Below are 24,990 nucleotides of genomic sequence, written 5' to 3'. Positions count from 1 at the left end.
GATAGAACAGCACCTATGAGTTTAGAATTCATTTCATGACTTAAAACGAGTCATTCTATAGCTGAGACCTTGTGACAAACACGATATTTAAACATATGAACATGAAAATCCTACACTATGAACATCATGCAGAGAGGACATATCCACTTTTGAAGTCAGCTGCCTATGATGTGTCCTCTTTTGAAGTCAGCTGCCTATGATGAAGCGTGAATTATCCGGAACTGACGTAAAAGGGCGAATGATGTGGCACAAATTGGAAGTCAATGTGAAATAAATAAGTGTTTGCCCTCTTAGATAAATTAAGGTTTGTTTTAGACTGTTCCATGTCAAAGGCAAAGATGAAATCATAGGTGGAAAGATCATATTGGTTTGTCTGTCCTTCCAGAGATATCCCCAGCGGCTTCCGGATTGATAACATTCTGACAAAGATGGTGGCTAAATGAAGACGTCTAACTCAGGCCGTTTACCTTCGAAAAAAATGTCACAGTTCCGGTTTACTTAAGGGGGTGGCTCTCAATGCGATAGCAGCTGTGTCTTATTGGTTTAGTTCACTGATATGAACAAAAACAATTAGGGAGTTGGATGTCTTGCTTCCTCTTCCGTCTCAGATTTTGAGCCGTTTCCGCCGCCATTGCAGGTTTGGACTGAGATCAGTGTTTAAGACACTGCCATCCATCCATCCCGGCAGTGGAGAAAACGCATAAACATCCGGCGGCTACACTTGACATAATATTTTGGAATCACAATTTAGAAAATATTCACTGTCTGACTACGACTTGCGAATCAGTGAGTGAGGAGGTCGTAGCTAGCACGGTGCTAACCTAGCCAGGTAGCTTTTTAGCTAGAATTCCAGGACTCCGTAGAAGCAAAGGAAAACCGCAATGGCTCAAATACTACCTATTCGCTTCCAGGAGCACCTGCAGGTATGAAAACAATATAGCTAAATACTAGTCGTAGGCGAGGGATCGTAACTATAGCACTAAACCCCTCCAGATCTTTATCGGCTGCTTGACGATTTCCGTTAACTGTTAGCTAGCTAAGCTAACTGTAGCTGGCAGTCCAACACCCGCAGCGAAATGAATGACCTCTCCTCCCCGTTGCCATATTATGCTAGCTATCGAAAAGACTAGCACTGACAGTGAACGTTAACTTTCTGTGGTTGCCATCAAACGTAACGTTAACTGCTTTTTTATGATAACTGCTATTTTGATTCCAATTGACCTGCTAACTCAAACATATGTCATGTTAAGTAATGACTAACTACTTAACTAGATAGATACGTTTCTGTTTGACAGTCCATCCAATAACAGCCAGATAGATACATTTAGCTATTTCTGCTAGTGTGACACTGATCTTCGATTACCCCTACCCTGACATTCAAGTGAGGCAGTTGTACAGTAAGCTAAATTGGTTTAAACCACAGACAGATGTTCTATGGTTAAAACAACATAGCTATCTACAATACCTAGCTGGTTAGTATTATTTATTTTGATGTATTTATTTTGATGTAGTTAGCTATATCTATGGCCATAGGATGATAACAGGGTAATGTGTTTAAGTCAGTACAAATGGATAGCTACAGTACGAATTATCATCATCATAAAATCTTAATCTCTGCAATGATCATTAACCTGTGCTTGAGTCTTAATTAAGGTCGGTTAGCCCACTGAACTAAAGTGTTGGCATTAGTTCCAGGACAGGAGCCAACACGTTTTCATGTCTCAGACAAGATCACTCACTCACTCATCATGCAAGTGTAGTTCACTGAACCACCTCTGTTACACAGTCACACTAGCAATTGTTTTTTTCAATCAAAATCTTTCTAACAATGTAATTTCATTTCCTTTAGCTCCAGAACCTGGGGATCAACCCAGCTAACATTGGATTCAGCACCCTGACTATGGAGTCTGATAAGTTCATCTGTATAAGAGAGAAGGTGGGCGAGCAGGCACAGGTMGTCATCATTGATATGGCCGACCCCAACACTCCCATCCGTAGACCCATCTCTGCAGATAGCGCCATCATGAACCCTGCTAGCAAAGTTATTGCCCTCAAAGGTAAGGACTTCCACTGAGCCTGACTTGTTTCCTTTGACTGAACTAATATGTACAGAGGCTGTGTTTTTAACAACTTAATTCACCCAAACTAAGTGGTTAACTTCAACTTTATTGACTGCTGTAGGCCATCATTTCCCTATGTGTTGCTGTCCTAATATTAAAGGGAGTTTGTGTACGTACGATTTTGTTTGTCAGCAAGTTATTGATCTAGGCCTGTCACATTCTGCTTCACCTGTTAATTACCATATACAGGCCTGTCCATTTCTATTTTTTTTTGTTTTTAAATCAGCAGTATAACTGCTTGTGAGTTGCAATTTATAGACTACATTTGAAACAATTGAACCCCTTTTGTACACTGATAAAATTGTCATACTATCATGAATGCTTTTTCTATTTTTGCTTGTTTTTGCTCTTTTCGTTTCTTAATGCTTTCTTATATGTTTGCAGACGGTGAGTTGGATTTTATATATCATGAGTTGTGGAAGTTGTAATCATGTTTGCACTGTGTTTGAATGTCTGCCCAGTACTGTATATGTTCTGTTCTGTTTACATAGGAAAGCGTGTTAGAAAGTAGAATGGAAGCACAAGAGGGTTGATTTAAAGAACAGGAGGCTATAGGGTAAATGACAAACAGAATAGGGAAATTCAAGGGAGTTCATCAAGACCTCTAGGTTTGAGGAAAAAAMGGTTAAAGTAAAAACATCTGAGAATGCCTTGTGCACCTTTTATATTGCACACTACTGTCTCAATMGCGTAGAGGTCAAGGCTAATGCACAGGCTGAGATGGTGAAACATTCCTCTGAAGCAAGATCCTTGTGATAACTTTTGGTAATGTATTATTCATGCCCCTATTATGACTATATCCAGTTTGAGAGCTGGTCTTGGACTATAGGCCAAAATAGTCATGGTTTGCATGATTTTTGTCAATGCATCCTGGGCTGCAGTGTAAGAACCTTGCATTCCGAGACCAAGTGTATTGCAGATTAGACTTCAGGAAAATCAGATATGCAATGCAACATTTCAATACTAGACTATCGTAGACAAATTAATTTGTATATTTGTGTTGATTGATTAATATTGATTTGACACTGTATTCTATAATGTATTCTATTTTAATCGTTCACTTGTCAGACAAGACACTAATAACCAAAAGTATATGTGGACACCTGCTCGTCCAACATCTTATTCAAAAATAATGGGCATTAATATCGAGTTGGTTCCCCCTTTGCTGCTATAACAGCCTCCACTCTTCTTGGAAGGATTTCCGCTAGATGTTGAAACATTGCTGCGGGGACTTGCTTCCATTTAGCCACAAGAGCATTAGTGAGGTCGGACACTGATGTTGGGTGATTAGGCCTGGCTCACAGTCGGCATTCCAATTCATCCCAAAGGTGTTACATGGAGTTGAGGTCAGGGCTCTGTGCAGGCCAGTCAAGTTCTTCCACACCGATTTTCTTCAAACCATTTCTGTATGGACTTCGCTTTGTGCACGGGGGCGTAGCATTCTCCTGGCATCAGCCAAACCCAAATTCGTCTGTTGGACTGCCAGGTGGTAAAGCGTGATTCATCACTCCAGAGAACCCATTTCCACTGCTCCAGAGTCCAATGGCGGCAAGCTTTACACCACTCCAGCAGAAGCATGTCATTGCACATGGTGATCTTATGCTTGTGTGCGGCTGTTCGGCCATGGACACCCATTTCATGAAGCTCCCGATGAACAGTTATTGTGCTGACGTTGCTGCCAGAGGCAGTTTGGAACTCTGTAGGTAGTGTTGTGGCCGAGAACAGATGATTTTTACGTTCTACGTGTTTCAGCACTCGGCGGTCCTGTTCTGTGAGCTTGTGTGGCCTACCACTTCACGGCTGAGCCGTTTTTGCTCATAGACGGGCAGCTATAGCAGGGCATAAATTTTACGAACTGACTTGTTGGGAAGGCGGCATCCTATGACGGTGCCATGTTGAAAGTCACTGAGCTCTAAAGTAAGGCCATTCTACTGCCAATGTTTGTCTACGGAGATTGCGTGTCTGTGTGCTCAATTTTATACACCTGTCAGCAACGGGTGTGGCTGAAATGGCCAAATCCACAAATTGAAGGGATGTCCACATACTTTTGTGTGTACAGTACCAGTCAAAAGTTTGGACACACCTACTTATTCCAGGGTTTTTCCTTATTTTTACTATTTTCTACATTGTAGAATAATTGTGGAGACATCAAAACGATGAAATTGCACATGGAATCATGTAGTAACCAAAAAAGTGTTAAACAAATCAAAATATATTTAAGATTCTTCAAATAGCCACCCTTTGCCTTGACAGCTTTGCACACTCTTGGCATTCTCTCAACCAGCTTAATGGGGTAGGCACCTGGATTGCATTTCAATTAACAGGTATGCCTTAATGCGTGTTGGGACACGGTAGGGTGGTATACAGAAGATAGCACTATTTGGTAAAATACCAAGTCCATATTATGGCAAGAACAGCTCAAATAACCAAAGAGAAACGACAGTTCATCGTTACTTTAAGACATGATGGTCAGTCAATCCGGAAAATGTCAAGAACTTTGAAAGTTTGTTCAAGTGCAGTCGCGAAAACCGTCAAGCGCTATGATGAAACTGGCTCTCATGAGGACCACCATAGGAAAGGAAGACCCAGACTTAACTCTGCTGCAGAGGATAAGTTCATTAGACTTACCAACCTCAGAAATTGGCAATTAACTACACCTCAGATTGCAGCCCAAATAAGTGCTTCAGACTTGATGTAACAGACACAGCTCAACTGAATCAACTGTTCAGAGGAGACTGCATGAATCAGGCCTTCATGGTCAATTTGCTGCAAAGAATCCACTACTAAAGGACACCAATAAAAATACTTTCTTGGGTGAAGGAACACAAGCAATGGACATTAGACCGGTGGAAATCTGTCCTTTGGTATGACGTGAGATTTTTGGTTCCAACCGCCGTGTCTTTGTGAGATGCAGAGTAGGTGAATGGATGATCTCCGAATCTGTGGTTCCCACCGTGAAGCATGAAGGAGGAGGTGTGGGGGTGCTTTGCTGGTGACACTCAGTGATTTACTTATTTAGAATTCAAGGCACACTTAACCAGCATGGCTACCACAGCATTTGGCAGCGATATGCCATCCACTAAGCGCAAACCAGATGGGGACTATAATTTGTTTTTCAACAGGACATTGACCCAAAATGCACCTCCAGGCTGTGTAAGGGCTATTTGACCAAGAATGAGTGTGATGGAGTGCTGCATCAGATGACCAGGACTCCACAATCACCGACCTCAAACCAATTGAAATGGTTTTGGGATGAGTTGGACTGCAGAGTGAAGGAAAGGCAGCAAACACGTGCTCAGCATATGTGGGAACTCCTTCAAGACTGTTGGAAAAGCATTCCAGGGGACTACCTCATGAAGCTGGTTGAGAGTACAAAGCTGTCATCAAGGCAAAGGGTGGCTAACACTTTTATTTGGTTACTACAAGATTCCATATGTGTTATTTCATAGTTTTGATGTCTTCACTATTATTCTACAATGTAGAAAATAAGAAAAACCCTTGAATGGGGTCTGACCAAACTTTTGAAATAGTACTGTGTATATACAGTGGCAAGAACCTTTGGATTTCTGCATAAATTGGTCATAAAATTTGATCTAATCTTCATCTAAGTCACAACAATGAACAAATAGTCTACTTAAACTAATAACACACAAACCATGATAAGTTTTTATGTCTTTATTTAAGACACTGTGTAAACATTCACAGTGCAGGGTGGGGAAAGTATGTGAACCCTTGGATTTAGTAACTGGTTGACCCTCCTTTGGCAGCAATAACCTCAACCAAACATTTTCTGTAGTTGTGGATCAGACCTGCACAACGGTTAGGAGGAATTTTGGACCATTCCTCTTTACAAAACTGTTTCAGTTCAGCAATATTCTTGGGATGTCTGGTGTGAACRGCTCTCGAGGTCATGCCACAGCATCTCCGTCCGGTTGAGGTCAGGACTCTGACTGGGCCACTCCAGAAGGCGTATTTTCTTCTGAAGCCATTCTGTTGTTGATTTACTTCTGTGATTTGGATCGTTGTCATGTTCKATCACCCAACTTCTGTTGAGCTTCAATTGGTGGACAGGCCTAACATTCTCTTGCAAAATGTCTTGATAAACATGGGAGTTCATTTTTCTGTCGACGATAGCAAGCTGTCCAGGCCCTTAAGCAGCAAAGCAGCCCCAAACCATTAAGCTCCCTCCCACATATTTTACAGTTGMYATGAGGTTTTGATATTGGTGTGCTGTGCCTTTTTCTTCTCTCCACACATAGTGTTGTGTGTTCCTTCCAAACAGCTGAACTTTAGTTTCATCAGTCCACAGAATATTTTGCCAGTAGTGCTGTGGAACATTCAGATGCTCTTTTGTGAACTTCAGATGTGGAGCAATGGTTCTTTTGGACAGCAGTGGCTTCTTCCGTGGTGTCCTCCCATGAACACCTTTCTTGTTTAGTGTTTTACATATCGTAGACTCGTCAACAGAGATGTTAGCATGTTCCAGAGATTTCTGTAAGTCTTTAGCTGACACTCCAGGATTCTTCTTAACCTCATTGAGCATTCTGTGCTGTGCTCTTGCAGTCATCTTTGCAGGACGGCCACTCCTAGGGAGACTAGCAACAGTGCTGAACTTTCTCCATTTATAGACAATTTGTCTTACCGTGGACTGATGAACATCAAGGTTTTTAGAGATACTTTTGTAACCCTTTCCAGCTTCATTCCAGTCAACAATTCTTGATCTTAGGTCTTTGATATATTTTGTTCGATGCAGGGCTCACATCAGGCAATTCTTCATGTGAATAGCAAACTCACATTTTGTGTTTTWAAAAAAATTATATTTCAGGGCAGGTCTAAACAGCATCTCTAATCTCATCTCATTGATTGGACTCCAGGTTAGCGGAGTCCTGACTCCAATTAGCTTTTGGGGAAGTCATTAGCCTAGGGGTTCACATACTTTTTCCAACCTAAACTGAATGTTTAAATGATGTATTKATTAAATAGACAAGAAAAATACAATTTGTGTTTATTAGTTTAAGCACACTGTCTATTGTTGTGACTTAGAGGAAGAACAGATCACTTCTTTTTTTTTTTTTACAATTTATGTAGAATTCCAGGTAATTCCAAAGGGTTCTCATACTTTTTCTTGCAATTCTATAATGTAAGTGATCAATGTGTCATTTCTCTTTGCGTTAGATGGGCTAGTTTAATTTTTTAATGGAGCTCTGATTTGTAGTCCAGGTGTATAGCATTACAGAACAGGAAATGTAGGCCTATAGACTTTTGAGTGGTGAAATTTGAAAACAATAGCAGGTTCATCAAAGGCTACAGACACAGGAAATTAATGAATAGGAAACCCTTTCCTTGCTCCAATAATAAACCAGTAATTGGAAAGCCTGAAATGGAATGGTTGTCAGTCAGTGCATCCAAAGACACTTCTCGTACGTCATCACATCAGTTTGTGTTTTGTGGTCTTGCGTTAATCAGCATTCAGACCCAACCCCAAACTCCTTAATTCATCTCAGGATGAGCATGCTGCGGTTAGGAATCCTGTAGAGCTGCTTGAACTCCCTGAAGTTCACCTATGACTAGGCACATACAATATTAGGACTTTTTAACAGTAATTAATAGAAGGACCTTATACAGTTCCTTCAAAGTATTCATACTCCTTGACCTATTCCACATTTTGTTTTTACAGCCTGAATTCAAAATTTATCTGCTTTGACATGCACTACATGAGGCATGGTGGTGGCAGCAGCATGCTATGGGGATGCTTTTCAGCGGCAGGGACTGTGAGACTGGTAAGGATGGAGGGAGCAATGAATAGAGTCAAATACAGGCAAATCCTTGATGAGAATCTGCTTCAGAATGAAAACAACCTTCGACTGGGGACAAGATTTATGTTCCAACAGGACAATGACCCTAAGCATTCAACCAAAGCAACGATGGAATGGCATCAGAACAAGAATGTGAATGTTCTTGAGTAGCCCAGCTAAAACCCAGACTTGAATCCCATTGGAAATCTGTGGAAGGACTTGAAGATTGCTATTCACTACTGCTCCCCATCTAACTTAACAGTGCTTGAGGGAATGGGAGAATCTCAAAATCCAGATGTGCATGGGTGATTGCTCATACCCAAGACAACGCAAAGCTGTAATCGCTGCCAAAGGTTCTTCTACAAAGTATTGACTCGGGTGTGAATACTTATGTAAAATAGATATTTCTGTATGTCATTTTCAATAAATTAGCAACATTTCAAAATATCCTGTTTTCCCTTTGTCATTATGGGGTATTGTGTGTAGATGGGTGAGAAATCTATTTACCCCATTTTCAATTCAGGTTGTAACACAACAATGTGGAATAAGTCAAGAAGTATGAACTTTCTGAAGGCACTGGTTTGTAAATGATCAGTTCACCCAGCCACTAGTGGTTGCTGTTTATTAGCCTCATGTGGATCGGTGATGTCTTATATTTTTTTTGTATTGAATATTTTCCTTCCTGAATGCGGATCTTACCACGTTATTGGTTGCCCGTCGTTGTGGTCTTGCTTTCTGCATTGCAAGTGCTGTTTTGTTTGGTCATTTGGTGCCACTCGCACCAAACCATGACTACCACTATTTCTAAATCAAGTGAAATTTGGTATTACAGTATTTTCATTTCCCCTCTAGTCTGTTTGTGTGTGTTGTGATTAGTAGTTTACATTAGTTAGTGGAGATACGGTGTTAGATCATCATATTGCTAAACCTTTTAATGTGTGAATTTTCAGCGGCAAAAACCCTCCAGATTTTCAACATTGAGATGAAGAGCAAGATGAAGGCTCACACCATGACTGATGACGTCACTTTCTGGAAGTGGATCTCCCTCAACACTGTAGCACTGGTCACAGACAACGCCGTCTACCATTGGAGCATGGAGGGAGACTCCCAGCCAGTCAAAGTCTTTGACAGACACTCCAGCCTAGCAGGCTGTCAAATCATCAACTACCGCACTGACGCCAAACAGAAATGGCTGCTTCTCATTGGGATTTCAGCACAGGTACTGAAATAGAGGGGATTGGATTTATGGTTGACGCTAGCTGTATTCTACTGAAGTGACTTGTGTATATATATWTTTTTTTATGAGTTTGTCATAGAAGTTAATCCGTGTGAGTGTCTACACTAATGTACAGCAATACACTGATCTGATAGATGCTAATAACTTGCTTTTGGGCTGTTTTGAAGCTTGCACAGCATTATGAAATGTTCTGCCCTGATAAGGCTTAATGTACCACTGGAAAAGACTGCTGTAGCACAAGCTCTTGTACAGTATGTGTATTCCTTCATTTCAGCAAAACCGTGTGGTGGGAGCCATGCAGCTGTACTCTGTGGACAGGAAGGTGTCCCAGCCCATTGAGGGCCACGCCGCCGGCTTCGCCCAGTTCAAAATGGAGGGTAACACAGAGGAATCGACACTGTTCTGCTTCGCTGTCCGAGGGCAAGCTGGAGGAAAGGTAGGAATCTCCACTCAGCATGGACATGGAGTACTCAGGGAGGGCTGGAATGGAATGGAAAAAGAAAAATTAGCAAAGAAGACCGGGAGATGTCAAAAAAGTAATTCTCCTCAATGTGTTTTGCTTTTCTAGTTACACATAATTGAAGTGGGAACCCCACCAACAGGCAATCAGCCATTTCCAAAGAAGGCAGTGGACGTGTTCTTCCCTCCGGAGGCCCAGAATGACTTCCCTGTAGCCATGCAGGTACTGGAATCACTTCACAGACAAGAACTCAAACCTGTTCCATATAGTCATGCAGGCCCTCTGCATTAATACCTGTTATGATACAGCTTCTGAAGCCTTGTGTCCCTGCTCTCTGTCCTCTAGATCAGCTCTAAGCAGGATGTTGTCTTTCTCATCACCAAATATGGCTACATCCACCTGTATGACCTGGAGACTGGCACCTGTATCTACATGAACCGGATCAGCGGGGAGACCATCTTTGTTACAGCCCCACATGAACCAACCGCTGGCATCATTGGAGTCAACAGGAAAGGACAGGTAAGTCTCCACTGGGTAAATGGGAGTGTTTTAATCCTTTTATCAGGAGTAACCAGATGCCGGTGGGCTGATCAATGGGTTTCCTGTCCAAAACACACAGAGCCATTAAATATTCAGAAAGATAGAAAGCTGATCCATGTCTGTAGAGCCTACTGCTCCAGCTCTCCTCCTCAGAATTCACAAACACTGTACCTGTGTGATGATGGCTTGAGAGTCCCATATATGTGACAGTGGAAAAACAGGGTGTGGAAGTGTGCTTTTGTAAACAAAACAAAAAAACAAACAAATACCTTTTATTTAACTAGGCAAGTCAGTTAAGAACAAATTCTTATTTTCAATGGCGGCCTAGGAACAGTGTGATAACTGCCTTGTTCAGGGGCAGAACGACAGGTTTTTACCTTGTCAACTAGGGGATTCGATCTTGCAACCTTTCGGTTACTAGTCTAACGCGCTAACCACTAGGCTACCTGCCGCCCCAAATTGACGTGTGTGTCTGTCACTTGGTGACCTTGGCTGAGGGAAGCCTTGTTTAATACTGATCTAACGGCACCTCCAGTAGAGAGCAGCATGTGAAACACAGTTGGAGATCCTGTCAGGCCAGGCGTCCTAATCTCCTTTAAGCTCCTGGCTCTCTAACCCTCCAGTCTGCTGCTCCTTTACATCTTAATGTAACACACACACACACACTGCTCCATGGGGATGTCTATCTGTGTAGTTAATTCACAAATGCTATTCTCTAGTCTAGCAACATTATTTTTACACATTCAATTCTGAATAAATATGTGAGTTTAACAAAGTAATTATATACCAGTTTTGTTACATTTGTCAGTACATATAAACTAATGTAATAGTACACATATTTTCATGTCTGTATAGGAGTGGACTCTCTAACCCAGTCTGTGTGTTATGTGTTTGACCAGGTGTTGTCAGTGTGTGTGGAGGAGGAGAACATCATCCCTTACATCACCAACGTGCTCCAGAACCCAGACCTGGCCCTGCGCATGGCCGTGCGCAACAACCTGGCCGGGGCCGAGGAGCTGTTCGCCAGAAAGTTCAACACCCTGTTCGCTGCAGGGAACTACTCTGAGGCTGCCAAGGTGGCCGCCAACGCTCCCAAGGTACTGCCAATGCACCAAAACGCCCAAACAATGAAAATCATGATCTGTTTTTTTGTATGATTTTTCAGCTGTCTTGTGTATAATAAGGTTTCTACTACTACGGTCTTCTATCTATCATGTTCACATTTTTTGAAAGTCAAAACACTCCTTTCCTCCTCCCCAGGGTATCCTGCGCACCCCGGACACCATCCGTAAGTTCCAAAGTGTGCCGGCCCAGCCGGGCCAGACCTCTCCACTGCTGCAGTACTTTGGCATCCTGCTGGACCAGGGCCAGCTCAACAAGTTTGAGTCTCTGGAGCTGTGCAGGCCCGTCCTACAGCAGGGACGCAAGCAGCTGCTGGAGAAATGGCTCAAAGAGGACAAGGCAAGGAAACCATAGTTATCATATTAAACTGAGTCTATAGTTGTCTCTTACTGTTGAGTTTGGATGTTCAACATTGAGCTTAACAGTTTTATGTTCCAATTATGTGTTGCTCAACATATAGCACTGGTCTGTTCAAATATCCCTATAACTATTGGGCTGGCTAGGACTTTATTCGAGACAGTGTTGGTTAGGGATTTACAGCTTGTAATGTGGGAATGAAAATTGCATGTGTTTTTTACAGCTGGAGTGTTCAGAGGAGCTGGGGGACCTGGTGAAGTCAGTGGACCCCACTCTGGCCCTCAGCGTCTACCTCAGGGCCAACGTGCCCAACAAGGTCATTCAGTGCTTCGCTGAGACCGGACAGTTCCAGAAAATTGTCCTCTACGCCAAAAAGGTTAGTTGTGGTGTTTCTATTTCTATCGACAAGTCCTTTCCAATATAACATTTGACTTGACACAAAATGGAATTCTTTAATATGGTCAAATTAGATTGTATTCAGTTTTTAACTAACGGATGCGTTTTCCGTATTTCCCTTCTAGGTGGGCTACACTCCAGACTGGATGTTCCTGCTAAGGAATGTGATGAGGATCAGTCCAGAACAAGGCCTGCAGTTCTCCCAGATGCTGGTGCAGGACGAGGAGCCACTGGCCGACATCACACAGGTCAGATAGCCAAACGTCTTCACCACCTCAACCCTTCATTTATCGTCCTATTTCCCTTACATTTTCTCAAGGGAAAAAACCTTGTTCAGTGCTGTGCTGTGAGGTGTTGTATACAGTAACATGATTGATGTGTGGTAGCTGATGTATTGTCTGTCTCCCTGTTCAGATCGTTGACGTGTTTATGGAGTATAACCTGATCCAGCAGTGTACCTCCTTCCTCCTGGACGCCCTGAAGAACAACAGGCCTGCTGAGGGGCCTCTGCAGACACGCCTGCTGGAGATGAATCTGGTCCACGCTCCACAGGTACACACACATCACACCCAATTCCACACAGACCCAACACTTACACAGCAATTGTATGTATTTTTTTTAGTGCCACACTCTTATTTGCTTCTCTTCCACTGACTCGTGATGTCATGGATTTTAAATTAATGTATGATGGTTTTTTCCTGCTTCAGGTGGCCGATGCCATCCTGGGCAACCAGATGTTCACTCACTACGACCGTGCCCACGTTGCCCAGCTGTGTGAGAAGGCTGGCCTGCTGCAGAGGGCTTTGGAGCATTACACCGACCTGTACGATATCAAACGGGCTGTGGTGCACACACACCTGCTCAACCCTGAGGTATAGGACACTATCTAACACAACCACACACTGCGTGGAATAGAATGTCCTGGAGGGTTCATGGTCTTGGAGAACAGTGTGTACTTGCTGTGTTTTGCTCTTAATAAACATAAGCTTTATCGACTAATGTGTGCATACTGGTATTTCTCCTATCTGCACTGACTCTGTATGTATATTGACTCTGTCCTGCAGTGGCTGGTGAACTTCTTTGGCTCCCTGTCAGTGGAGGACTCTCTAGAGTGTCTTCGGGCCATGCTGTCGGCAAACATCCGTCAGAACCTGCAGATCTGTGTCCAGGTGGCCTCTAAGTACCACGAGCAGCTCTCCACCAACTCCCTCACCGAGCTCTTTGAGTCCTTCAAGAGCTTCGAAGGTAAGCAGGCCATACACCTGATGCAAACGACCTAGTCTTGTCCTCACCTGCATGGAACATGGTCATGACTGTCTCAACAACCACATAGTTGTTTATCCTACCTCTCTATCTACGGTGACTAAGTTCTGTCTCTATTCATTCCAGGTCTGTTCTACTTCCTGGGTTCCATTGTTAATTTCAGCCAGGACCCAGAGGTCCACTTCAAGTACATCCAGGCAGCCTGTAAGACGGGACAGATCAAAGAGGTGGAGAGGATCTGCAGAGAAAGCAACTGCTACGACCCCGAACGAGTCAAGAACTTCCTCAAGGTAAGGGAGAAAAGTAGGCATACTATAGCATGACATCACAGTTCAGCTTACTTCAGTCTCTATTTGTTTAATTATCCTGAAAGCCAAGTCTAGCTGTTAGTTTAATTCTGTGAGCTGATATCAATATTTCCTCTCTTCACAGGAAGCTAAGCTGACTGACCAGCTCCCCCTGATCATCGTGTGTGACCGCTTTGACTTTGTCCACGACCTGGTCCTCTACCTGTACCGCAACACCCTGCAGAAATACATTGAGATCTACGTGCAGAAGGTACATAAACTCATATTAACCTGCGTAACAGCTTTTTTGTGTATACACACACACCATTGTACGATATGTGAATTTTCTATAAGAAAAATGTGTGTGTGTCAGGTGAACCCCAGCCGTCTGCCGGTGGTGATTGGAGGGCTGCTGGATGTGGACTGTGCTGAGGATGTGATTAAGAACCTGATCCTGGTGGTGAAAGGACAGTTCTCCACTGATGAACTAGTGGCTGAGGTGGAGAAGAGGAACAGGTAAGGACTGTGGGGACCGGGAGAGGGATGTCTCAGCCCAGACTGGCTTTATGCTGTAGTGCATTTAATTGTGACATTACTTCTGAAAGTAGGATGAAGGGGTGCTGTTTGACCCATTTAAAAGTGTAAATATATCTAGTTTATGAGCGCCTGAAACTTGAAGCTGTGTATATATTTGTTGGCTCCAGACTGAAGCTGCTCCTGCCTTGGCTGGAGGCCCGTATCCATGAGGGCTGTGAGGAGCCAGCTACCCACAATGCCCTGGCCAAGATCTACATCGACAGCAACAACAACCCAGAGCGCTTCCTGCGTGAGAACACCTTCTACGACAGCCGCGTAGTGGGCAAGTACTGTGAGAAGAGGGACCCCCACCTGGCCTGCGTGGCCTACGAYAGAGGACAGTGTGACCAGGAGCTCATTAATGTGAGTGGGGAAATAAGAATTACATTTTCACTTGACTAATACATTGAAATGTTCATTTTACACTGTTTGCGTATATTTTCCCTCAAATACTGATCATCTTACATTTCCTGTACAGGTGTGCAATGAGAACTCTCTGTTCAAGAGTCTGTCTCGCTACCTGGTTCGCCGTAAAGACCCTGAGCTGTGGGCCAGCGTGCTGCTGGAGAGTAACCCGTTCAGAAGACCCCTTATCGACCAGGTATGGACCTGTTCCTGCCTGTTTGAAACGCAAACCTCATCATCCTCACTAAAACCATGGCCCAAAATGTTTTGCGATGTCCCACCTAAACGTTGCTTATATTTCTCACGATGGTTAAATAGTTTTTTGTGACTTGTTTGGCTATAAGTTTGCAGAATGGTAACTATTCTCTCCATTCTGGAATGACGTTTGTTGTCTATCTTTCGTTCAGGTTGTTCAGACGGCCCTGTCTGAGACACAGGACCCAGAGGAGGTGTCCGTCACAGTCAAGGCCTTCATGACTGCAGACCTCCCCAACGAACTCATTGAGCTGCTGGAGAAGATCGTTCTGGATAACTCGGTCTTCAGTGAACACAGGTACTAGGGCTACTGTAGCTCTACTATCTGTGCTCACTGGCAGACTGAGCTGTCCATTGTGTGTCTGCTCTTTCAATACCGGGAAGCTTTAGAATGTTAAACCTTTGTTGTTTTACTTTGTCAATGCTGAGCAGAATTCATCTGTGTTTTTATTCAGAAACCTGCAGAACCTGCTGATCCTGACAGCCATCAAGGCAGACCGTACCCGTGTGATGGAGTACATCAACCGCCTGGACAACTACGACGCCCCCGACATCGCTAACATCGCCATCAGCAACGAGCTCTTCGAGGAGGCCTTCGCCATCTTCAGGAAGTTTGACGTCAACACCTCCGCCGTGCAGGTCAGTGGTTGAGTCTTTTGCTCTGGCAAATGGACCATTGACCAAAATGTTGCTTGTTCAATTCCCATTGTGGGCAATGCTACTGTTCTGTCTGAATTCTATGGATTAAGGGGTGAACTTGACAAAAGTTATTTCTGTGTGTTTTTAGGTTCTGATTGAGCACATTGGGAACCTGGACCGGGCCTACGAATTTGCTGAGCGCTGCAACGAGCCTCCAGTGTGGAGCCAGCTGGCCAAGGCTCAGCTGCAGAAGGGTCTGGTGAAGGAAGCCATCGACTCCTACATCAAGGCTGATGACCCCTCTGCCTACATGGAGGTGGGCCAGGCTGCAGCCCAGAGTGGTAAGAGACAAAAAAATGATCCACGTATTGTCCAGCATACAACCAACATTAGGGTTTTTCAATGTAGGCTTGCTATTGGAGGGGAAGGTATTCACATGCATCCAATTTGGAAGTTGCAGAAACCAGGCTAGGAGAAAATAGTTTAGTGAAGTAAATATAAATGTTCCTCTACTATCCTCAGGTAACTGGGAGGACCTGGTGAAGTTCCTTCAGATGGCCCGTAAGAAGTCCCGTGAGTCTTACGTGGAGACAGAGCTCATCTTCGCCCTGGCCAAGACCAACCGCCTAGCTGAACTGGAGGAGTTCATCAATGGACCCAACAACGCCCACATCCAACAGGTACACTCTGAACACAAAATACACATACTGGCGCATACACACACCGGCATACCCCCACACAGGTTTACCTGACACATCTTTCTCCATCACTGCTGACCAGTATCATACCTTTTCTTATGAAGTATTTCTCTATTCCAGGTGGGTGACAGGTGTTATGATGAGAGGATGTATGATGCGGCCAAGCTGCTCTACAACAACGTGTCCAACTTCGGGCGGCTAGCGTCCACCCTGGTCCACCTGGGAGAGTACCAGGCCGCCGTGGATGGAGCCCGCAAAGCCAACAGCACCCGCACCTGGAAAGAGGTGTGCTTTGCCTGTGTGGATGGAAACGAGTTCCGCCTGGCACAGATGTGTGGCCTGCATATTGTTGTCCATGCTGATGAACTGGAGGAGCTCATCAACTACTACCAGGTAAGGCCCATTTGGTTCAATTACTACCAATTTTCACTCTCATAGCAATTGCCTTATCCTGGCCAGAGTTAAAGAAAATAATTTACCAAATCTTACCATAGCATGTGATAAATGTGTTTTTAATGGTCCTGTGTTGATTGAAGATGCCATGGTTGTGTTTGTCTCTAGGACCGTGCTTACTTTGAGGAGCTGATCACCATGCTGGAGGCAGCCCTGGGTCTGGAGCGGGCTCACATGGGCATGTTCACCGAGCTGGCCATCCTCTACTCCAAGTTCAAACCCCAGAAGATGAGGGAGCACCTGGAGCTCTTCTGGTCCAGAGTCAACATTCCAAAGGTAAGAGAGAGGAAGAACGCTACGAGATAATGTCTATATGCAAGCGGATTGAAATGATCTGCATAGTCTTTATATTTGTTCATATGTTATTTYAATGCAGCAATGTGTGTGATTTAGTGATTGTATCTTTGTGTGCGCTGTTTTGGGGGTGGGTGAAGATAATGTTAATGTGTGTCATCAGGTCCTGAGGGCTGCAGAGCAGGCCCACCTGTGGGCGGAGCTGGTCTTCCTCTATGACAAGTATGAAGAGTTTGACAACGCCATCCTCACCATGATGAGCCACCCCTCAGACGCCTGGAAGGAGGGACAGTTCAAAGACATTGTCACCAAGGTAACTGACTGACTGCAACAACACACAAGCTCAGCATTGACTGCATGTTATGTTTTAGATTTGCAAACATTTCGTGTTGGTTGTTGTCATGATATTCATGATGTTTTCTTTGGTCATTGTATTAGGCCAAGTATTTGTCACTGACTAGAAATCCACATCCTGCAGCTGAGTGTACGAGGCTTTGTGATTRCAGGTGGCCAATGTGGAGTTATACTACAAGGCTATCCAGTTCTACCTGGAGTTCAAACCATTGTTACTGAACGACCTGCTCATAGTGCTGTCACCACGACTCGACCACACCCGCGCAGTCAACTTCTTCATGAAGGTACTAGGACACTACTCTGTCCATACTTTATAGCTTCTTGTATGTCAATCTTTYGCATTCAGAACGACCTGCTTGACTGTTCACTGACTGGACTTTTCTCTGTCCACCTCCAGACCAAGCAGCTGTCACTGGTCAAGCCGTACCTGCGGTCAGTGCAGAACCACAACAACAAGGGTGTCAACGAAGCACTTAACAACCTCTTCATCACAGAGGAAGACTATGCGGTACTAAGATCTTTTAACATAAGCTTCGTTTTTCATACTTTGGAGAAAAGAATCTGAAAACACTGAAATTACCATTGTGAAAAGAGAAAGTTCCTTTGTTGAAAAAAAGTGTGCATTCATTTTCTGTCATGCAGAAATGACTTTCGCTCTTGTTGTTACTCCTCTGTCCTGTCCAGGCCCTGCGTGCCTCCATCGACGCCTACGACAACTTTGACAACATCACCCTGGCCCAGGGCCTGGAGAAGCATGAGCTGATTGAGTTCAGGAGGATCGCTGCCTACCTCTTCAAAGGCAACAACCGCTGGAAGCAGAGCGTGGAACTCTGCAAGAAGGACAAACTCTACAAGGTCCAGCTTCTCCTCAACTTTATATCAAATACTAATATTTTGTCTAAAGACCAGTGATCATCAGCTCACACAGATACCCATGCTGCTGTTGTTTTTGTTAAATGTGTGGATCATAACATTGCTTTTAGATGTCACTGTCTGAATTCTTTCCCCGTGTCTCCCCTGTTTTGATGTGTATGTCTGTGGTGTATTGATGTATGTCTGTGGTGTATTGATGTATGTCTGTGGTGTTTTGATGTGTATGTCTGTGGTGTATTGATGTATGTCTGTGGTGTATTGATGTATGTCTGTGGTGTTTTGTGTGTAGGACGCCATGCAGTATGCGTCTGAGTCGAAAGACCTGGAGCTGGCTGAGGAGTTGTTGGCCTGGTTCCTGGAGGAGGATAAGAAGGAGTGCTTTGCCGCCTGCCTCTTCACCTGTTACGACCTGCTGAGGCCTGACGTAGTGCTGGAGACGGCCTGGAGGCACAACATCATGGACTTCTCCATGCCCTATTTCATCCAGGTCATGAGGGAGTACCTCTCCAAGGTGGGTTAGTTCTGCCACGCCTTGGATGGCAGTTCACCCCATAGGGTATTTTATACAGAGTCTGGTAAGGGTTTTTTGTGCTTAGGTTATCAGTGTCTACAGTGAAAAGTAGGTTACTATTAACATGGTGAGGCAATTTGTTGTCAGTTGATGTTTTTAATGTACCAATTTACCTTTTTGAGGAGGTCACCTTTTTAGGATCTTGTAAACAACCACAACTTCAGCCGATCACATCCTCATCCTGTTCCGTTTCTCTCAGTCATGTTTCCGGTAATCATGTCTTCCGTTTTGATTTGGGTTTTCATCTCTGCTACTTTTCCATACAAATGTTAACGTCAGGAGATTCATACTGCTTAGTATTCTTCCATGCCACARATATTTGTCATATGGCAAGAAATAACAGAAGTATCACTTCTTGTGATAGAACATAATGGTAGTATAGGCTATAGTCTGCTGGGATCGAGGACAAACAGGAAAAAATAGACCGCTATGTAGACCAATTGTACATAATTATGCATGTTGTATGATGCTTACTGTAATGATATTTTAAAAACAGGTCTGCTGATATAAAATAGCTAACTTAAAAGTACCACATTTGTATCAAAAGTGGCTTATTTCCATCTCTCACTGTCTTTTTATTTTTTTTCTCTCTGATTCCACGTTTGTTTGTTCTCTCTGTTGGGAGAGAGTTTGTTTTGTTTTTCTCCTTAAGTTGCCTCTCTGAATTCCCTTTCAGGTTGATGCGATTAAGGAAAAGGTGAAAGTCCAATCCATTTCCAGTCATTCTTTTTGACCCTCTGTAGTCTGTAGTTTGGAGGAGTGAAACTAGAGGAAACTGCATGAGTCTGTCCCCTCCCCATGTCACTGCTGCTTCTGACTCCACACTCCACACCTTGACTAGACCCAGAATGGTCTGGAGTGGGGCTCTCCCACCCTGCCTCTGGGGAGCTGCTGGGCATGCTGGGGTTTGGAATGGCTCTATTAGCTATTGCTCTTTGTTCCAGGGTTGAATCAGTGACTGACCATTCAGGAACTCATTCACCCCAGCAACACCCAAACAGAGGGATATTCCGTTCCATTGAGGCTGCCCACATAAACCAGCAAACTCAGTAACTGTCCAGGAGCAGGAAAGGAGAGCTCTACTCTGGATAACCTACTGTAGTCAGACAATACTCTCCCTTAGCCCTGTAGATACTAATGAAAAACTACCACTGTCTGTAATATCACTGATCTGTGGTCTGCTGTTGGCTTGAGGCTGTGATAATCTCTACCACTTGCCATTTAGTGGTCAACCTTGGTAGAGTACTGGGGTTTGATTTGAATGCTGAAACAGCCCTGGGACCACATTGAATGTGGTTTGACCAGAGCTTAGGGCCAACATTGTTCAATTTGTCCTTTTTATAGTGAAGTAATGTAGCCTCATATTTGGGCTATGCACAGCTGGAGACAGCTGCCAAGTGGGAGAATAGAACACATTGTGTATGGAAATTGTGATCATTCTTTGAGTACCCTCTTATGTAACGATTTATGGAATTAACTCTCAAAGTAAAAAAATGCTTAGATTTAGATGTAAATATCCTCAACAAATTGTGACGTATGTAGATGTTTTTTGCATTTGATTATAATTGTGTTCCTTTTTTTATTTGTTATATTAGTTGTACTGTAGTGTCTTTGCTACTCCAGAACTGTAAAGTGTGGGGTACTGTGTGTAGAACGCGTGTAACATACTTATATTGTATTCAGGGCAAGCATGTGTTTCCCCCTCCCATAACATTAGCAGCATTTTTGGACAGGCTTGGAGACATTGTTGTTGGCTGTGCCTGCTTCTGGACGCCTTGACTGGCCGTACAAACCATCCCTCCATCCTCTCACTCCCTCCACTGTGGCTCTCTGCCTATCATGCACTCTTCTAAACAGAGAAATGAACCTAACTGCCGCTTCAGCATGTCTCTTTCCCCTTCAATGAACCTACAGCCTGTTTACCTGTATCTTAAAACAACTTACTGACTGTTTTGCCAGAAGGCAAGTATGTAGAGAACTGAACCCTACGTTGTGTTCTGACAGGAGAGAAGTATATTCATAGATGACTTATCATGGTTTTGTTGAAGTGATCTTGTGAAGTTTCAGAATGCATAGGTTGTGTATGTCTCTCATATTCAAGATGCTGCTTGCTTGAACCTGTGAATTGTCAGTCTTGCCTTTTTCTTTTATAATTCCTGCTCTAAGCTGCTTAACAACTAATCAAGCAGACCAACATGATAAAGATTTCCCTTATTTGCTGGTTATTGACAATTTTAATATAAATATCTTTCCATTTAGAACGTTTTATTATTATTGTTGATTCATTGAATCATCTGTTTGTTCAACTTCATGGTAGGGAAAGTTTCTTGTTGGTGTTAACATTGTGATAGTGCTTGTAATCCCTGGTAGTTACATATCTGTGATGTTGGCCCATATTAGAGCTGTTGAAATGGGTTTGGTTCTCTACATACTGTCCAAACACATGGAAATAGATGCATCTGGTGGCTGGATGGTGGGACCATTTTTATTTATTTATATTTACAGTGCCTTCGGAAAGTATTCAGACTCCTTGACATTTTCCACATTTTGTTAGGATTCAGCCTTATCCTAAAATTGATTAAATAGTTTCCCCCCCATTCATCTATACACAATACCCGATAATAACAAAGCAAAAACAGGATTTCTTTTACATTTTTGTTCATTTATTTTAATTAATTTAATCCATTTTAGAATAAAGTTGTAACGTAACAACGTGGAAAAAGTCTAGGGGTCTGAATACTTTCCTAAGGCACTGTGTGTATGTATACAGTACCAGTCAAAAGTTTGGATACACCTACTCATTCAAGGGGTTTTCTTTATTTTTACTATTTTTTACTTTGTAGAATAGTAGTGAAAACATCAACTATGAAATAACACATATGGAATCTTGTAGTAACCAAAAAAGTGTTAAACAAATCTAAATATATTTGAGATTCTTCAAAGTAGCCACCCTTTGCCTTGATGGCAGCTTTGCATTCTCTCAGCTTTTGCTTCATGAGGTAGTCACCTGGAATGCATTTCAATTAACAGGTGTGCCTTGTTAAAATTGTATTTGTGCAATTTCTTTCCTTAATGCGTTATAGCCAATCAGTTGTGTTGTGACAAGGTAGAGGTGGTATACAGAAGATAGCCTTATTTGGTAAAAGACCAAGTCCATATTCTGGCAAGAACAGCTCAAATAAGCGAAGAAAAATGACAGTCCATCACTACTTTAAGACACGAAGATCAGTCAATCTGGAATAAGGATAAGGAGGATAAGTTATTTAGAGTTACCTGCACCTCAGATTGCAGCCCAAATAAATGCTTCACAGTTCAAGAAACAGACCCATCTCAACATCAACTGTTCAGAGGAAACTACGTGAATCAAGCCTTCATGGTCAAATTGCTGCAAAGAAACCACTACTAAAGGACACCAGTAAGAAGACTTGCATGGGCCAAGAAACACGAGCAATGGACATTAGACCGGTGGAAATCTGTCCATTGGTCTGGAATCCAAATTTGAGATTTTTGGTTTCAACTGCCGTCTTTGTGAGACGCAGAGTAGGTGAACCGATGATCTCCGCATGTGTGGGTCACACTGTGAAGCATGGAGGAGGAGGTGTGATGGTGTTTTGCTGGTCTGTGATTTATTTAGAATTCAAGGTACTCTTACCCAGCATGGCTACCACAGCATTCTGCAGTGATACGCCATCCCATGTGGTTTGCGCTTAGCAGATTTTCATTTGTTTTTCAACAGGACAATGACCCAAAACACACCTCCAGGCCGTGGTAAGGGCTATTTGACCAAGGAGAGTGATGGTGCTGCATTAGATGACCTGGCATCCACAATCACCTGACCTCAACCCAATTGACATGGTTTGGGATGAGTTGGACTGCAGAGTGAAGGAAAAGCAGCCAGCAAGTGCTCAGAATATGTGGGAACTCCTTCAAGACTGTTGGAAAAGCATTCCAGGTGAAGCTGGGTGAGAGAATGCCAAGAGTGTGCAAAGCTGTCATCAAGGCAAAGGGTGGCTACTTTGAAGATTCTCAAATATAAAATATATTTAGATTTGTTTAACACTTGTTCTGGTTACTACATGATTCCATATGTGTTATTTCATAGTTTTGATTTCTACAATGTAGAAAATTCTACAATGTAGAAAATAGTAAAAATAAAGAAAAACCTTTAAATGAATGTGTGAACTTTTGACTGGTACTGTATATATTAATTAGTGTTTTGTTTAGGCTTAGCTGTGTGTATCTAATCTGAAATTAGACTCCTTTACAACCCTAATGCTGGGCTGTCGTGGTCAAGCTTGGTAGCTAGTATCGCCAGTAGCCACTAGTAACAGTGCCTGACTAAAACCCTCCCACACACCGTAGCATGGCCTGTGTCTTGCGGCCTGTTTTTTTAAATCTTGACTTTATTCATCTCTGCCTGTCAGGAATGGTCCCATCGGCCAGCCAGTGAAATAACCCAGAGGTCAGTTATAATGGCATCTCATTAGAGCTCCCCTTGTTGGTTGTGTCTGTGGTTAACATGCTCACCTCTCTTCCTGCCTCTCAGGTCGACAAGCTTGACGCCTCCGAGTCCCTGAGGAAACAGGAGGAGCAGAACACAGAGTCCCAGCCCATTGTTTATGGTACGGTGGCCTGACCTCTACATAACCCTGCCGCTCTATTGGTTGAATATGTTAAAGGGGGTCTATAATGCTTTGAAGTTTTAGCACCTGGGCAGTGTTAACCCTTTGGAGTGTGTTTGTATATTAGTAGTCTTGTTCACGAAGCTCATGCTAGTGTCCTCCGTGTTTGTGTTGCAGGCACGCCCCAGCTCATGCTCACTTCAGGGCCTGGTCAGGCTGTGCCCCCCCAGCCTGGCTATGGAGGCTACGGCTACCCAGCAGCACCCACCGGCTACGGCCAGCCTCCCCAGCCTGGCTTTGGCTATGGCATGTGAACGCCCACCACCCCTGACCCCTGACTTAGTCACCTGTTTGTCTCTCCTTGTGTTCCTCACCAGCTTACCATGCTCACAATAGGGGATACAAACAACAAGAAAACCTGCGCTCTTTTAAATTATTTGTATTATGTTCTCCTTTAAAAACTGCAATGGACTTTTATTTGTTTTGTTTTGAACCGAAATTTGACCACTTGTTTTTTTCTTCACATTCCATATTTGACTACATAACACTTACTAGAATGATGGTTTTTGTGTGTAATAGTTTTTTTAATGGGGTTATGTATGTAAGTGGACTTGAGAAAGAAGCAATTAACTTTTTTTGAAGTAGTTGGAGAAGCATCTAATTTGCACTCTGTCGTGAGAAGAAACTAATATAGAAACTCTTCATTTTGATGTACTGAACGTGTGAACAGCTTACATTGTCTATTCGTCTGTCTGTATAATGCATTTCATTATTGTATATTCTGAAAAAAGGTTACATATAATATTTGAACATATATTGCCACTTCAACACTAAGTAACAATAGTATATTCTGCACAGGTGTGTAGCTTTATTGAGTTTGAAATGCGTACGGATGTATGTATGTGTGTGATCTAAATAAGAATTTGAATCCCCCTTGTTCTATACTGGCTCTCCAGTCAACCCCAGTAGATGTTAGTCCTCCTTTGTTGGCTCCATGTGTTTAATCTAGGTGACCTTCTGTTGTGCCGTGTACAGTGCTTGTGTGAGACTGTCTGTGTATGTGCAGGGGGATCGAAGGCTGACTCTTCAGACCCGTACGTTTGTATTTACTCACCACCCTCCTTGTGCTGAGGTCTGTGTATGCCAGGTGTTGTGGTGTTCTAGGTCACCATATTTTTTGTGTGTACAGAAGAACGATCATTTAAAAAAAGTGGAGATCCTGCTCGTCGTCCTCCACGGCCCTGTCCCGTTTGGTTCGGTCAGTGCGATTGGCTCTAAGAACAAATGGAGGAATTGGAGGACAGGGCCGTTCTCCTTTGGTGTCCTAATGTCAACTTGTTTAGATCAGTAACACTCCTGTAGGTTATGTATTTCAATGGTTATTATGAAGAATTAGTTCAGTACTACAGCATACAGTTCTTTGTCAAGAATGGTCTGAAATAAAAGCCTGTATTTACCTTGATGTATTCCCAAAGTGCTTCGAGCTGTGTGTGTAAAGTATCATCCTAATCTCTGAACATTCCTTTCTATTATATTAACAATACAACATTTTCATGAAGACCGTGCTGGAAGAGAAATATAAAAGACTAAAGACTAAACCTGTAGATAAAATATTGGTCCCTGTATGACGAAGCTGTTAGGCACAGTCAAATTATTTTATCCTACAAAGAAAA

The 24,990-nt window shown here is 43.2% G+C and overlaps 1 protein-coding gene across 4 annotated transcripts; it reads left to right on the top strand.

Moving 5' to 3' along the window:
- The first annotated feature begins 440 nt into the window (after positions 1 to 440).
- LOC111949366 (clathrin heavy chain 1) lies at positions 441 to 24,779 on the top strand. 4 transcript variants are annotated; one of them, XM_070434186.1, is made up of 33 exons: positions 441 to 923; positions 1,850 to 2,057; positions 8,866 to 9,134; positions 9,427 to 9,588; positions 9,721 to 9,834; positions 9,958 to 10,131; positions 11,052 to 11,249; positions 11,413 to 11,613; positions 11,855 to 12,007; positions 12,153 to 12,275; positions 12,442 to 12,579; positions 12,735 to 12,899; positions 13,092 to 13,272; positions 13,417 to 13,580; positions 13,723 to 13,848; positions 13,951 to 14,093; positions 14,282 to 14,516; positions 14,632 to 14,754; positions 14,966 to 15,111; positions 15,269 to 15,452; positions 15,601 to 15,793; positions 15,975 to 16,132; positions 16,271 to 16,543; positions 16,712 to 16,879; positions 17,061 to 17,210; positions 17,404 to 17,535; positions 17,649 to 17,759; positions 17,936 to 18,106; positions 18,414 to 18,635; positions 19,372 to 19,392; positions 23,120 to 23,157; positions 23,242 to 23,317; positions 23,495 to 24,779. In XM_070434186.1, exons 1-32 carry the CDS (start codon positions 882 to 884, stop codon positions 23,270 to 23,272), a joined length of 4,917 nt encoding a protein of 1,638 aa, XP_070290287.1. In that variant the 5' UTR covers positions 441 to 881; the 3' UTR covers positions 23,273 to 23,317; positions 23,495 to 24,779. The 4 variants fall into 4 exon arrangements, with proteins under 4 accessions (XP_070290287.1, XP_070290288.1, XP_023822229.1 ...); XM_070434187.1 differs by lacking the exon at positions 19,372 to 19,392; XM_023966461.2 differs by lacking the exon at positions 23,120 to 23,157 and having other exon boundaries at positions 442 to 923.
- Positions 24,780 to 24,990: the final 211 nt, after the last annotated feature.

This window comes from Salvelinus sp. IW2-2015, linkage group LG22 (genome assembly GCF_002910315.2).
Source record: "Salvelinus sp. IW2-2015 linkage group LG22, ASM291031v2, whole genome shotgun sequence".
NCBI classification, from domain to species: Eukaryota; Metazoa; Chordata; class Actinopteri; order Salmoniformes; family Salmonidae; genus Salvelinus; species Salvelinus sp. IW2-2015.
The sequence above is the reverse complement of the archived record's forward strand: the minus strand, read 5'-3'. Positions and strand labels throughout refer to the sequence as shown.